Source organism: Mustela erminea, chromosome 10 (genome assembly GCF_009829155.1).
Source record: "Mustela erminea isolate mMusErm1 chromosome 10, mMusErm1.Pri, whole genome shotgun sequence".
NCBI classification, from domain to species: domain Eukaryota; kingdom Metazoa; phylum Chordata; class Mammalia; order Carnivora; family Mustelidae; genus Mustela; species Mustela erminea.
Window position 1 is genome coordinate 86,210,526 of NC_045623.1, and position 14,235 is coordinate 86,224,760.

At 58.5% G+C, this 14,235-nt stretch overlaps 1 protein-coding gene across 5 annotated transcripts in view; it reads left to right on the plus strand.

Moving 5' to 3' along the window:
- The window catches only part of COL16A1 (collagen type XVI alpha 1 chain), a 49,620-nt gene that overhangs the window by 16,176 nt on the left and 19,209 nt on the right, over positions 1–14,235 (plus strand). For 3 of the 5 annotated variants that reach the window (XM_032301669.1, XM_032301668.1, XM_032301672.1), the window contains 22 exons: positions 382–417; positions 560–604; positions 1,039–1,170; positions 1,912–1,947; positions 2,143–2,250; positions 2,562–2,684; positions 2,792–2,845; positions 3,068–3,109; positions 3,453–3,488; positions 3,580–3,633; positions 3,800–3,868; positions 5,694–5,747; positions 5,837–5,863; positions 6,624–6,683; positions 6,876–6,923; positions 7,056–7,109; positions 10,674–10,727; positions 10,952–10,984; positions 12,889–13,005; positions 13,094–13,135; positions 13,230–13,316; positions 14,020–14,064. In XM_032301669.1, the coding sequence (XP_032157560.1) occupies positions 382–417; positions 560–604; positions 1,039–1,170; positions 1,912–1,947; positions 2,143–2,250; positions 2,562–2,684; positions 2,792–2,845; positions 3,068–3,109; positions 3,453–3,488; positions 3,580–3,633; positions 3,800–3,868; positions 5,694–5,747; positions 5,837–5,863; positions 6,624–6,683; positions 6,876–6,923; positions 7,056–7,109; positions 10,674–10,727; positions 10,952–10,984; positions 12,889–13,005; positions 13,094–13,135; positions 13,230–13,316; positions 14,020–14,064 (1,356 nt within the window). The remainder of the gene's footprint in view (positions 1–381; positions 418–559; positions 605–1,038; positions 1,171–1,911; positions 1,948–2,142; positions 2,251–2,561; positions 2,685–2,791; positions 2,846–3,067; positions 3,110–3,452; positions 3,489–3,579; positions 3,634–3,799; positions 3,869–5,693; positions 5,748–5,836; positions 5,864–6,623; positions 6,684–6,875; positions 6,924–7,055; positions 7,110–10,673; positions 10,728–10,951; positions 10,985–12,888; positions 13,006–13,093; positions 13,136–13,229; positions 13,317–14,019; positions 14,065–14,235) is intronic. The other 2 variants (XM_032301670.1, XM_032301671.1) reach the window with 1 other exon arrangement.

A 14,235-nucleotide genomic window follows, 5' to 3' on the forward strand; every position in this document is an offset into this window, starting at 1 on the left:
CTCCAAAAGTTCTGGTTTTTCCCCACAAGTATGTAAACTCCACGAGGTGCTTACGCACTGCTCCCTGCATCTCACCCGTGCCTCGGCCTTGCACGCGGTGTTGGCGTCCAGCGACTAGCCATCAGATGAATGAATGGGTGGCCTTTGGGGGCTGGGATTCTGTGAAGTGAGGCTGGGGGTGGGAACTTGCCACAGACTCTCCTGGGAACCTTGGGAGCCATCCCCTTCCCTCTCTGGGCCTCAGTTTCCCTCACCAGGAAATGAGAGGGGAAGGTTAGTTTAGAAGTCCTCACTGGATAGTTTTTGTGGTTTGTGGTTTGAGACTGACCTGGACCTGTCAGGCCACCTCACTTTGACCCTATGTTCTCTGCTTTGCTCCAGGGTAATAATGGGGAGACGGGGCCAGCGGGCCGGCAGGTGAGTGTCCGCCGTGACAGCTCTGGGGGAGGAGGAAACAAGGGAGGTGGGCGTGTGGGGAAGACCCTGTGCTGGGGTGTGGCCCAGCATAGCACCGGCAGGTGACGGGCCTCACACATGGCTTCTTTTTTTAATCACACAGGGCCCACCAGGGCCAGTGGGAGCCACAGGCATCAAAGGGGAGAAGGTGAGTCTGGGGACATTCCCCACCTGCACCCAGCGTGAACTTCCTCAGCGCACACTTGCTCTAATTCCAGCCTTTCGTCACTGCCCCCTGCAGGCTGGGGCAGGCAGTGCAGCCATCGCCCTGGTCAGAGATGGGCACAGCCAGGAGCCCTGAGCCAGGGCTGGCCAGGCCAGGAGGAGTGAGGATAGCACTGCCAGGCCAGTGCCTGAGGATAACCTCTTGCTCCTTAGCATGGCTTCTGAGACCTTGATGACCTTGACGATGTGGTCCCCACCTTCGTTTCTTACCTATCCTCCCACAGTCTCTCCTAAGATACCCCTCTCCCCACAGAGATGCTGTCAGGCCCAGCTGGGTTCCCTAGGCCCCAGATCCCAAGCCTGACCTGGAATCCCCTTCACCACCCCCACCCCCGCCCCTGTGTCCTTACTTGGCAGGGGGAGCCTTGTGAGCCATGCCCAGCCCTGTCCAGACCTCAGGATGGGGACAGCTACACGGTGGCCTTGCCTGGCCCTCCTGGAGAGAAGGGAGAGACCGGGCCTCCAGGCTTCGGCTTACCAGGAAAACAGGTGAGTTCCTGGGTTGTTGCAGGCAAGGCTCAAAGCGGGGAGGGACCCCCGGGGGTCCCAGAGGGGAGTAGGTGGGAGGGTTGGAAGCATCAACACTTCTGTCTCCAGAGGAGGCTGGCCTCAGGGGCCTCAGCCCTTCCTCCTGGGACGCAGCCTGGCAGAGCGTGCAGAGCACCAACCTGGGACCAGCCGGGCCTGGGTTCAAACTCTAGCTCTGCTTTTTACTCACTCTTCGACTTGAGCAAGTTAATCCTCTCCATGCCTCTGCTTCCTCTGCGTGGCGTTGTTGGAGAGCCTCGGGATGCTGTGTGTGAAGCACTTCACAGCTCACAACAGACATCCAAGAAGTGATGGCTACCACGGGGCCCATTACTATTGCGGCTTTACTGGGAGCAGCGAACGCTGGCACAGGGTACGTTCTGTGCCACACACTGCTTCCCACGTCCTGGCACGTCCAACCTCACAGGGACTCTACAGGATAGAGGCCAGAGCCATTTTTATCTTCCCCATTGACAGATAAGGAAGCCGAGTCACAGAGAGGTTAAGTAACTTGCCCAGGGTCGCCTGGGCAGGAGTCTGGCTCGTTTATTCTCTGCATCTATACAGAATCACTTCCTCAGAACGGGAGTGGGGATTTTGTTCTGTTTTGTGTATGACTGTATTCCCCGTGTCTAACACAGTGCAGGACACTTAGCAGTGTCCGCTGTGAGTGCATAGGTGCTAGAAATGCTTTCTCCCCAGGGCAAGGCTGGAGAGCGTGGACTGAAGGGGCAGAAGGTGAGAACCTTGTGGGCTTGGCCGGGCACCACCCATCTGATGAGGTTTCCACCTCCTTTTCCTGATTGTGCTGTGCTCATTCTCTCCTCTCTGGACAGCCCCCAGCCCCAGTGAAGGGTCTCTGAGTGCCTTTAGTTCCCAAGAGGGCAGTCTGCCCCTGCTGGGTTGGCCCTCCTTGAACCCTGCTCCTTATAGGGTGATGCTGGGAATCCCGGAGATCCTGGAGTGCCAGGCACCACAGGGCAGCCGGGACTGTCGGGAGAGCCTGGGGTTCGGGGTCCCATGGGCCCGAAAGGAGAAAAGGTCAGTCGGGCAGGGGACATTGTGGTGCATGAACAAAAAGAAATCAGACTGAGAGCTAATGAGGTGAGGGATGGCAGAGTCAGGCCGTGAGCCTTACGGGATATCAGAGTCGCTGTGAAGATGCCTCAGCTCTTCTCCACGGCAGGGAGGAGAAGAGCAGAGTGCCAGGGGCTGTTTTGATTTCCCATGCTGACATGGGGACACTGGAGGGGCAGAGCTCTTAGAGGGGCACAAGGACTCTCTTTGCCATGCCTCCTCCTGGCCTGGCCAGCCCTGGCTCAGGGCTCCTGGCTGTGCCCATCTCTGACCAGGGCGATGGCTGCACTGCCTGCCCCAGCCTGCAGGGGGCAGTGACGAACATGGCGGGACTGCCTGGAAAGCCAGGCCCCAAAGGAGAACCGGGGCCAGAAGGCATGGGCCGGCCTGGTAAACCGGTGAGTCCTGGCTGCCTGCCCCTTGGTCTTTCCCTGCCTGAGCTTTGCCTTCTTTCCCACCTGCACCTCTCCCCCTGTGGGACCCATGGGCCACCTGTATTTTTTAGGGCCAGCCTGGTCTACCTGGAGTTCAAGGGCCCCCAGGACTGAAGGGCATCCAGGTACGTGTGCGTCCTGGGAGAGCCTGGGCTGCAGGTGTATGTGGTGAGGGTAGATACACAGGTGAGGCAGATACATAGGCCCTTTGGGCCTGGAGTGGGGAAGGTGGTCTACAGAGTAGGGAGAAGCTAGAAAAAAGGAGGTTAAGCGGAAGAGGCTAGGGAAGGAGGTTTTAAAGGTGAGCAGGGAATCTCAAGCCAAGGATTGTCCTATTGCCTCTTTAGGGAGAGCCTGGGCTTCCAGGAAAGGGAGTCCAAGGGCCCCAGGTGAGTGTTTAGCCTTACTTTTGCCTCCCTGCCCCCCCAATGCCTCTAACAGGCCAGCTGCTCACTCCCGTACATCCCCCAAACTACAGAGCTCTGTCTGCCCTCGGATGCTTAAGGGCACAGCTCTGGCATAGGGAACCGGTCAGCAGCCCTGTAACAGTGGCTGGCCTGCTTTACTTCTGTGGAGGACCTTGGCTTGGTCCCCTGCCTCTCTTACCCTCACAGTCTTTCCGTGGAGCTCTCTGGACTTTGGGCTGGTAGATGCCCCAGCCCAGACCAGCTGTGCCAGTGAGACAGGTTGGCCTGGACAGCTGTGGCCCAGTCTGTGGTTTCTGACTTGCAGGGGGAACCTGGAGTACAGGGTTTGCCTGGTATTCAGGTACGTCCGCTTCGGGGCCCAGAGGATACTGGGGGCCGGGCATGGGAAGGGAAAAGGAGGGAAGGGAACAAGGGTTAACTTCTGTCTGCAGGGACTTCCGGGACCTCAGGGACCACCTGGACCTGCTGGAGAGAAGGGTGCCAAGGTGAGCCTCTGCCTCATAGGGTGCTAGCCCTGTGGTGCTTTGGAGTGTCTTGGCCGAGGGGATAGGGGGCCAGTGACATGCCCAATGCAGGGCCACCCAAGACCTGATCTAATGCATCTCACCTGCTTGATTACTCCTGTTAGCCTCCGTGTCCTCTTTTCCACAGGGGTCTCCAGGACTGAAAGGGGCTGCTGGGCCTATGGGGCCCCCCGGTGCCAGCATCTCTGGGCCTCCGGTAAGGGTCCTCTCTGCACTCTGTGCTGGACGCTTGCTGGGGCCAAGGCACTTACTGCTGAGAAGAGGGCACGGGGTTGACCCCGCTGGGGGATGGCAGCATGGGGGACAAGAGGAGCGAAGCCCAGCCTCCAAGAAGGAAGACCACCCCGTCTGGATGGGGGCATCTGACTACTGATGCTACCAATCCCCGTCTTCTTACCGATCCCCATCATTTTGGGAGCAGTGGCTGCTAAGCCTGCTACTAAGCTCTAGACCTGGGATCTGCTTAAACCTCCCTGAAAGGGAATGGCTGTTACTGTCCCTGTTTCATAGATGAGAAAGCTGAAGGTCAGACGGCGAGGGAGCCGAGGCAGGACTTGAACCCTGGCCTGTCTGACTCAAAGCACGTATGGGGACTCCCTCCCCCCCACTTGGGGGGGGATCTTCTAACTGAGTGCTGCCCCATCAAACTATCCATAGTGATGGAAATGTTCTATTCTCCTCTGCCCGAGGCACATATGGTCATCAAGCACTTGAACTGTGGCCAGCGTAACTCAGGAGCTAAGTTGTAAATTTCATTTAATTTAAATTAATTTAAATTTAAATAAGCACATGTGGCTATCGGCTGCCCGACTGGACAGGCCAGATCTTTCTCGACTCAAAATACTTCCAACCTCATTACCTTCTAAGACCTCTCTTTATCCCACCAGCAAGTCCCCTCTTTACGACTGTCCCACCAGTGAGTCCCCTGCTTTAAAAGATGTGTCTATTGAACAAACTGGAGAGATTAAGTAATAATAAGTACATTTCCTCATTTTCATTCATCAAAGACCTGCATAATAGTCAGCTTCTGTTCCAAACGAATCTACTAGAATTTTATAAGATGGTATAATTCTAGCCTAAATCAAAGAAATGCTACCTTTCAGCCAGCCTGTGCCATGCTGGGTCGTGGGCAAATGTGCTTTTTCTTCTTGGGCTTTTGGTCATGGGGAAAATAGCCTGGCGAAAGATACCTTTTCTATCTTTACGGGTCCCTAGAGAAATTCCAGTTCTGGTTTGGCAATCACTGATAAGAGTCCCGCGGAGGGTGCTTGGAAGCCCAGAGGAGCCCGCACCCTGCCCATGTCCATGGCCACTCCCAGGGAGCCCCAGGGGAAAGGCAGAGGTTAAAGGCAAAGATGGTCCTGGTCCTCAAGGAGTTTTGAGTCCCTAACGTGAAGGTGGCAGAGCCCACAGAAAGGCAGACTTCTCCAGACCTCCTCCTCCTCAGGCCAAACCCCATCCAGGAGGCTTTCCAATCTCAGCCCCCAACACAGTCCTAGTTGTGTGACCACAGGCAAGTGACAGCCTTTCAGAGTCTCCAAATCCTTGGTGATAAAATAAGAACAGAAATTTCTACTTCCTGCTAAGTCCTCGGAGATAACCTTCGTGATAGAATGAGTGTCGAGCATGAAAGGGAGGGACAGGGAGAGGGCAGGGGCCCGGGGCCACCTGGAGCAGGGTGCAGTCCTGCTGCGGGGGAGGGTCTCTTACAAAATTTCTTTAAGCCTGAGTTCCCTCACCAGTCAGACAGAACCGTGCCATCCTACAGAGCTGGGGTGGGGGGGTGGTCCCACTCAGCGTCGTCTGACAGGCGCTGGGCCCAGGGTCTGGCTCCCAGAAGGCACTCAGGAAATGCCAGTCTTCCTGCTTCCTCCACTCCTTGTCTCCTGTGCCAGAGTCCCCTCCTTGAGGACAGGGGCACTAGGACACAGGCTTCTGCTAGTCCTATCTGCCCTGTGGGTGGGCCGTGCGGCTTGGCTGCCATCCAGGCTCAACGCTGACCCTGGACTCTCTCCCCTCAGGGCCCAGATGGGCAGCAAGGACAAACTGGACTTCCTGGAGCCAGAGGGATGCCGGTGAGCACAGAGTCTCAGAACAGCAGGAAGCTGTGGCGTTGTGCCTTCACACCCCTCCCTACTCACCTTGCTGTGTTTTTTCCCTGCAGGGTGAAAAGGGACCTCAGGGAGAGAAGGTAAGTCCCAAGGCCCTGTGGTCAATACTGTGGGGAAATTAACCACCCCTAGAGCCCCACCCTCAAGGGAACCTTTACACATGGTGATAGCTCTAGACTGGAGGACAGAGGCCGAGGAGTCGTCTCAGTCTCCTTGCTACTGCCAGCTCCCTGGTTCTGGGAAGCCGGGGCCCCAAACATTTCTCACTTCACTTGGTTGCTGGCCCAGGGCACAACTAGGATCCCAGGAGACCCAGAGAGCTCTAAAGGCCCCATGGGGGCAGCTGCACTGGCAGATGGGGCCTGAGTCATAGACCAGAGCAGGACCAGTGGTGAGAGGGCAGAGAGGCAGGGGCCTGGGGCCCAGCCAAGGGGAGTGGGAGGGGAGGGAGTGGGAGTGGGAGGTCAAGCCGCAAGTGTCCCAGAGGCAGAACACCTGTGTAACTGCAGATGCTGGATGCAAACTGACAGCACGGGCAGTAGGACCCAGCCGCCGGGGGCCTCAGGCCTCCCCGCGTGGCAGGAGCTCCATGTACGTGCATCCCTGCCATCCTCCTGACCGTCTGTGCATTTGGTGCGATCACCCTCGTTTTACAGATAAGGTGACTGAGACTCGAGAGGTTGAAGAGCTTGCCTAAGGGCACAGTCGTCAAGAGGCAGATCCTGGAGGATCTCTCCAGGCCTCTCCATCCTAGAGCCCGTGCTGCCTCCTAGATCCTGGTTTCCAGAAGGTCCTCTATCCTCGCCCCACCCCCACCGACAAAAGCTCTTGTCTTTTCAGGGCGAGCCTGGGGAGTGTTCCTGCCCCTCTCGAGGGGACCCCATCTTCTCTGGCATGCCGGTGAGTGGCACTGAGAGCTCTCCCCCCCAGCTGGGGGAGAGGCCTGGCTTCCTGTGTTGGCTCAACATGCGAGCCCCCCCCGCCCCCCCAGGGCTTTGCGCCCCAGCCAGCTGCCTCCCCACGCAGCCCTGCGCTTGGTGTGGACGTTGCCTATAACCTCTCCCTTCTTTTGCGACCCCCACTCCCACCCAGGGTGCTCCGGGACTTTGGATGGGCAGCTCCTGGCAGCCGGGCCCGCAGGTGTGTGTCGCTTGTCTCCTCTGTCTCTCCATTTGTCCGCCAGCGCCCCGTGGCTTGCCCATCCTGATGCTGACACCCCCAGCGGTGGGGCAGAACTTTCTCTGGGGTCTGACGACTTCTCCTCTCCCTCAGGGTCCCCCAGGGGTTCCCGGACCACCTGGCCCTCCTGGAATGCCCGGGCTACAGGTAAAGGGGGAGAAGAGAATGGGAGTCTGGGAGGCAGGGAGCCAGGGTGGCCGTGCTGGGGCTCTGTGCTGGCCTTCACTCAACACTTACGTGTGCCATCCTCACGGGGGTCCCTGCTCCGCAGAGCAGCATGGGGGCCGCCCACGGATCCTTTAGGGCAGGCTAGGGACAGTCTCAGCCCTTTCTTGAGGAACACCCTGCTATGTGCTCGCCTGGGCACCCTACTGACCCCCAGGCCAAGCTCAGGCCTCGGTCAGCTGTTAGGAACCCACGATCTGGATCAAACAGTTCCTTACACCGGCCTGGCACGCGCCCTTGGTTTGGAGCAGTGTGCAACATTCATTCACGTGAGGAGGGAGGGAGGAAGACGAATTAGGGTGTGGGGTCAGAAAGTGGGAGGAGGGCAAGGAAGACGTTGGAGAAGTGTGTTGGAAAGAATCCAGACTCAGAGGAAATGAGTGAGTAAGCCCATGAGGGAGAGCATTCCTGACAGCGAAAGCGGCAGGTGCAAAGGTTCCGGGGCGTGACTGTGCCTGACAGTTGGGAGAATAGCAGGGAGGCCGCTGACGGTGAGCGGAGAGCCGTGGGAGCGGAGATCCGTGCGGCACTCTGCTGAGGGAGCGCACTCCAGAGCCTGTCCGTCAGCCTGACTCCGAATCCCAGCCCCGCCAGGGCGCGATGCCCGGCAAGTTACCTACCCTCTCTGTGTCTCGGTTCCTTCATCTGTTAAGTGGAGATCATTACAGCACGGACCTCACGGGGCTTTTGTGAATTTTAAACAAGTTGGCGCATGTGAGATGTGTAGAACCACGCCTGGCACACAGTAAGCGGTTAGACGGCATTAGCCGACATTAGGCCGGTGCCCATGATCATTTTATATCCGTTCCCTCATTCGCTGAAGTCTCACGTCAACTCCGGTAGGCAGATGGCATTCTCCCTAAGTCTCAGCTGGGCGAACGGGCTCCGAGGGGTGAAGTATCTTGTCTGAGGTCATCCGGCTCAGAATTGGCAGCGCTGGACTGGGCTTCCCCAGCGCCCAGCATTTTCTCTTCCCTGCCAATGCCCTGCGGGACAGCTCCCCAGCGGCTTGCACACCAGGCGCCATTCTCTGAAGGTCCCAGGAGGGACAGACAGTGGCTTCTGCATGTCTGGCTCCCAGCGCCCGAAGAAGCAGAGCAGAGTCCCATGGGAGCTTTTCACAAACTACTCCCCCCTTCCCCCCAGCCCTGGAGATTTGCCACATTTCCCCCGCTGCCACCCCTGGGGTGAGAATCTGTTCTGGTGAGTCCCCACGGCTGATGGGAGTCTCTGCCGGGATCCAATTCGCTCATCAAGAGCTCAGAACGAGAGCCAGCTCTCTGTTCCCCCACGGGCCAACTGCACATTTACCAAGCGTCCCCACCTCCTGCTGCACCACCAGGAAGCAGGAATCTGTCTGCGGGGGTCTTGCAGTTTGCTTGGGGAAGCATGAGAGTCATTTCAAAGTGACCCATTAACACGCTGATGGAGTGTAAACCCTGCCAAGACATGCTGAGGGAACAAGGCAGAAAAGAGTGATTGCAGAGTCTGGTCCCAGGCACTGGAGTCCTCGCCTGGTGCCAGTGCGGGAGACCAAGCCAAGGCTGCCACTAATAGGCACCTGCCCCGTATCAGGCAAGATACAGCTCTTCCTTGCCAGGTCAGCCCTGCAGTCCTTCCAAGGAAGGGAGGGCCTGGCAGCTGCTCCCCCCCACCCACCGTCTTCAGGCTCAGAAATGGGCCCAGAGATACACAGCGTTTATTTGCCTGAGGAACGAAATCTCCTGTCATCCTCCATCCATGCCCCAGAAGGGGAAACTGAGGCATGGAGGCCGAGCCACGTGCCTGAGGCTATACAGTCAGCAGCCAGTGAGTGGGTAGCTCTTGGCTTCTAGGGCAGAACAACAGGTAGGACCTTTAGTTCCAAGAAGGCAGGGAAAGAAAATCACCAAATATCAGGCTTGAAGTCACACACACCGACAATGGCAAGTGGAGAGGGGCGGGGGCATAATTTAGGTGCATAGGGATAACGACCAGGTTCAAGGCGTTTTCCAGGCACCGGGCACTGTCCTGAGCACATTACCCCGTGAACTCACTCGGGCCGCAGAAGGACTGGCACAGGACCTTGCTGGAGGGAGGCTGCCCTGGGCCTTGGTAGAGCCTGGCCTGGAACGGGGAGGGCTGGGGCAGGGGGGCGGCAGGGGGAAGGTGGCCGTGTTCTGTCGCTGGGAGCTGGGACTTGAAGGGAGGCCAGATCTCAGAAGGGGCCAAGGAAGAGCAGGGTGTGCAGCCGTGCGTTCCCTCCAGCGTCTAATGTATGCTTCCTCTGTGTAGCTGGGGATTGAGAAGGCAACACACTCCTGGCCCTCCGCGGGGAGTATTTAATATGCAAATATGCACCGTGAGCCTGCAGGGGCCACAGGGAGTCTGGGTGGCAAACAGGTCCCAGGAGTTCCTCATCACCCCATGCTCTCCTTTATGCCTCGCCACAGAGGATCACTGTTTCACAGATAAGGAAACTGAGGCATAGAGATTTTTTTTTTCCCCCCAAGTAAGCTGCTGGAGGTTACCCAGGTAGCTGGGGTTCCCACCTGCCTAGGTCTGGCTATGTACACGAGTGTTGTGGGGAACGTCTTTTGAGGAAGGTTCTGGAATCCTGGTTAAGAGAGGGTTTGGAGCCAGTGGTCCTGACTCTGAATCTCACCCCTGCACTTTGCTCATCTCGTGACCTCGGGAAAGTTACTTAGCTTCTCAGAATTCTTCTTCACCATCTTCTTCTTCTTCTTTTTAAGATTTTATTTATTTATTTGACAGAGAGAGAGGGAACACAAGCAGGGCGAGTGGGAGAGGAAGAAGCAGTCTCCCCACAGAGCAGGGAGCCTGATGCGGGACTCCATCCCAGGACCCTGGGATCATGACCTGAGCCGAAGGCAGACATTTAACGACTGAGCCACCCAGGCACCCCCTCCCACTTTTAAAGATTTTATTTATTTATTTGACAGAGAGAGAGAGAGAGAGCACAAGTAGGCAGAGCGGCGGGCAGAGGGAGAGGGGGAAGCAGACTGTGCGTGGAGCCCGATGTTGGGCTTGATCACTGGGATCATGACCTGAGCCAAAGGCAGAGAGGCTTAATGACTGAACCCCCCAGGCGCCCCCTCAGAATTTTTTGTTCCTGCTTTAAGTTGGGTGTGATATCACCTAGCTCACCAAGAGCTCTGTGATTCAGTGAGATCAGATAGGAAATGGACACAGCACAGAAAGGGTCGTATTTACTATGTAGAAGCCTCTTTGCCTGGTTTCTGATGTTCCTCTAACATGTAGGAAAAACTTCCTGTTGGACTGCTCCTGGGGGTCCCCCTTCTGGGCCTCCTCCACGTTCCCCACAAACAGTCTGGAGATTCTGAGCTAAGCATGGATGCCAGCCTTGCATCCGCCGGGCTCTCAGCGCTGCAGGAAGGGAAGGGGCAGGGGGCATGGAGGGCATGAAGCAGGGCGGCCTTCAGGCTCAAGAGGAGTCCACTCACTCGTGTCTCTTTTTGGCTACAGGGAGTGCCTGGAAACACCGGTTTGCCTGGACAGCCCGGGCTAACTGCGGAACTGGTAGGTACCAGTCAGGGTCCCCGTGCAGCCCCCTCCCTGCCCTTCCCAGGATGGAGCTGGCCATGTCATCCCTCTTAGCTGCAGCGCTGGCCCTCGTCCCTCCCTCCTGCGAGGCAGGGAGAAGCCAGGGTGGCCTGTGTTTTCCCAAGACCCCACCTGATCCTGTAAGTCTCCGCCCCCTTTCCTGCTCACTTGCCTGAGCCCTCCTGTCTTGTCTCCTGCAGGGCTCCTTACCAATTGAACAGCACCTCCTTAAGGTAAGAGGGTAAGAGGGGAGGAGGAATGGGCAGAGTGGTCTCCTAAGGGGATTGTTGCAGGAAGTGCTCAGCATCACACAGGGAGAGCAAGGGAAATGTCCCTTCTCCAAGCAGCTGTCTCAGAGGGCCTAGCACAGTGCCTGGCGTGTAACAGTGCCTCAGTCTTCCTTGCTGAATGAGTGTTTGGAGGAATCCTGCCAAGGTAGCCCCATGGTGGATGTTATGGGCAGTTCCTGCTCCAAAACCTGCCCACGGGAGCCACCAATGAGGCCCTGTACGACCCTGGTTCCACCAAGGCAGGGTCCAGCAGCTTCTAGAGCAGGGCGGGAGGGCTAGAGTTAGAGTTGTGGGGTCACCCAGCAGGGAGATGTGGAGGTTACTTATGTTCTTGGACGGGACTGGTCTGGGAGCCTGGAAGAAGGACAGATTGACCAGAGGACCATCCAGAAAGAATCCAGGGAGGAAACAGGATTTCAGGAGCAGTTCTGGGGGTACAGGAGAGGGGGATCTGAAGTCCTGGTGGGGTCGGTCCGTGCCAGCGCTGCCAATGGCGTCAAGGCCACCCTGAGGGCTCTGGCCGGGTCTGGCCTCCCAACCTGGGCACCAAGGCTGACATGGACTTCCCTTGCTCCGACACCTCTGGAGACAAGACCCGGATCCTCCTCTCCTCCAGCTCGGCATCCTCTGGGGTCCCTCCAGAGGCCCCCTGTCCTGGCCACCTCCTTCTAGTACCGGCTGGCCAGTACCCTGGACCTCCCACTTCCCCCGTGGGTCCTGGTCAGGCCAGAGCATGGGCACTGCCTTCCCTGTCCCCACTCTGGACAGCAGATGTCTCCAGAAGAAGCCTGTAATCAGGTTCACCTCCTGACAGCAGTTACAGGTTGGATCATGTGAAGTGTGGCAAGGAAACCCCAGTTCTTCTCCCTGAGGATCCTGGCAAGCTGGGGATCCCCCAAGTCCTGCCCCCGGGCACGGGATCGCATGACCCCAAATGCAGGATTTGGCATGTTTCTGTGTCCCACGTCATCTGAATGGCCTTGTGGAGGACCCCAAACTGGAATGGAGCATGGTCTGAGCGAGGGGTCATACGGCACCCCAGAGGAAGCCTGCGCCTGTGGATTGAGTGCCAGCTCTGGCCTCAGCAGAGCAGGGTCCAGCACGGGCCCCCACTTACCGGAGATGAGTCGCACTGTGTCTCTGAGCATCGGCTTTCTCATCTCCAGAATGACTACAAGATTACCCGCCTCATTGCACTGTCGGGAGTGAATGCGATCACGGGCAAAGGTCCATTACAGTGGCCGGCATCATGGGTGCTGAGCCCATGCTGACCATTATCCCCAGGCTGGGCAGTGAGCAGTGAACGTGAACTGGGAGCTCCTGCCCAGGGGCCCAGGGACACCCCGCCATGGATGGGCAAACAGGCGAGCCCGTGACAGTCAGCAGCCGCTGGGACAGGAGGGCCAGCCCCATCCCGGAGGGTGTCTGCAAAAGGCCTGGCTCGGCCTGCGGCTGCCCCGTTGCTCCCTTGGGCAGAGAAGCGGGTGTGCGGGAGCTGGCCTTCCCAGCCCGAATCCTGGTGGTGTGTCCTCACAGCGGGGGCCGGTTGCAGGAACAGCCGGGACAGATGGTCCCTCCGCGGGCCCCTCCGCCTCCTCCCACACGCCTGTCTGGAAAGTGGCTTTGGCTTGGCCCCACAGAGCTGCTTCCTGGAGGCAACTCAAAGCCAGTGTTGGGATCGGGTCCCCTGAGGATGGAGCAAAGCTGCCGCAGGGATGTGGCTGGGGAGAGAGAGAGAATGTGGACAGGCAGGGTGCCCTCGCTGAGTGTGGGGTGAGGTTCCCCCATTCGGCCCGCCCTGGCCTTCTGGGACCCATGCCCTGCTGCCCTCTCCTCTCTCTGGTCAGAGCATCTGCGGGGACTGTGTCCAGGGGCAAACAGCCCGCCCCGTGGCGTTCCTGGAAAAAGGAGAGAAGGGAGACCAAGGTGTCCCCGGGGTGCCAGGCCTGGACAGCTGTGCCCGGGTAAGGAGGCTGGGCTGTGGGGTGGCCTGGGGCGGGGGGAGCGCCCGGCTGCCTCACCTGACTGAGGGCCTCCTCTTGTCCCCTCCAGTGCTTTGCAGAGCGGGAACGCCCAAGAGCTGAGGAGGCCCGGGTGAGTGGACCCGTGCCTGGTCCTCCTCGCCTGTGCCCCGGGCCCCACAGGGAGGGCCCCGGCTGCTCAGCTCACCCTCCCCGTCCCACTCCAGGGAGACAACGGTGAGGGGGACCTAGACTGTGCTGGGAGCCCTGGGCTGCCCGGTCCTCCAGGACTGCCTGGCCAGAGAGGAGAAGAGGTAAGACCAGTCCCAGGCCTCGTCCAGGCAGGGCAAAGGGGCTGCGGTCTCCTGCCCTCAGTTCCTCGGGGGCAGTTTCATTCCTGCCAAACGACCTCCAAGTCTCAGGTCACCTGGCACCTCTCATGGCTCGGTGTCTCTCACTCCGCTGGTACCCTGGCTGCTCTCGGCCCGGGGGACGCCCTCCTGCCCCCCCAAGCTGCTCCCTCTGCCCGCAGCTCCTTCCCCCCTTCCACTCTTTGCTCAGAGATCACCTTCTCAGGGAGACCCTCCCTGACTTCTTGGAAACTCCCCCAACACCACCCTTAGAACCCCTAGTCCCCTCCACGCAGTGCACATGTCCCCCTCTGAAGACCGTGTATTTCATTCATCGAAGAACATTCCACATGGATCTACTGGGCACCCCGTGCCGGCCCGGGTGTGTTTGTTACTGCCCCCCTCTCCCCTAGAGCATCAGTCCACACTGCAGGGATTTTTATGTTTGGTTTATGGCTCTGTCCCCAGCACCTGGACTAGTGCCTGGGGCATAATAGCTGCTCAGTAAATGTTTGTTGGATGATTGAATGAACTGAACGAAAGGTTTAACATCAGCTAAAACGGCCCTGCTTTGCCATCCACTGCCCGCTGTGGGCGCTGGGAGGAAGGCCGCAGAGACCCCCGGGCTCTGTGGAGCCTGAGCTGCTTCCTCCGTTTCCCTCTGCAGGGTCCGCCTGGCATGAGGGGCTCCCCGGGTCCTCCAGGCCCTATTGTAAGTATCCGTGCTTTCCTGGCCCACTTGAGAAGCTCTTGAAGGGGTCATAATGCCCAGACTCCATTCTGCTGCCTTGTATCCGGGAAGCTGGACAGGGCAGAAGGAGCGAAATCCTACTGCCCGCCCGTGTCCCTCATCGAAGCATCTGTGGATGAGGGACAGTGGACT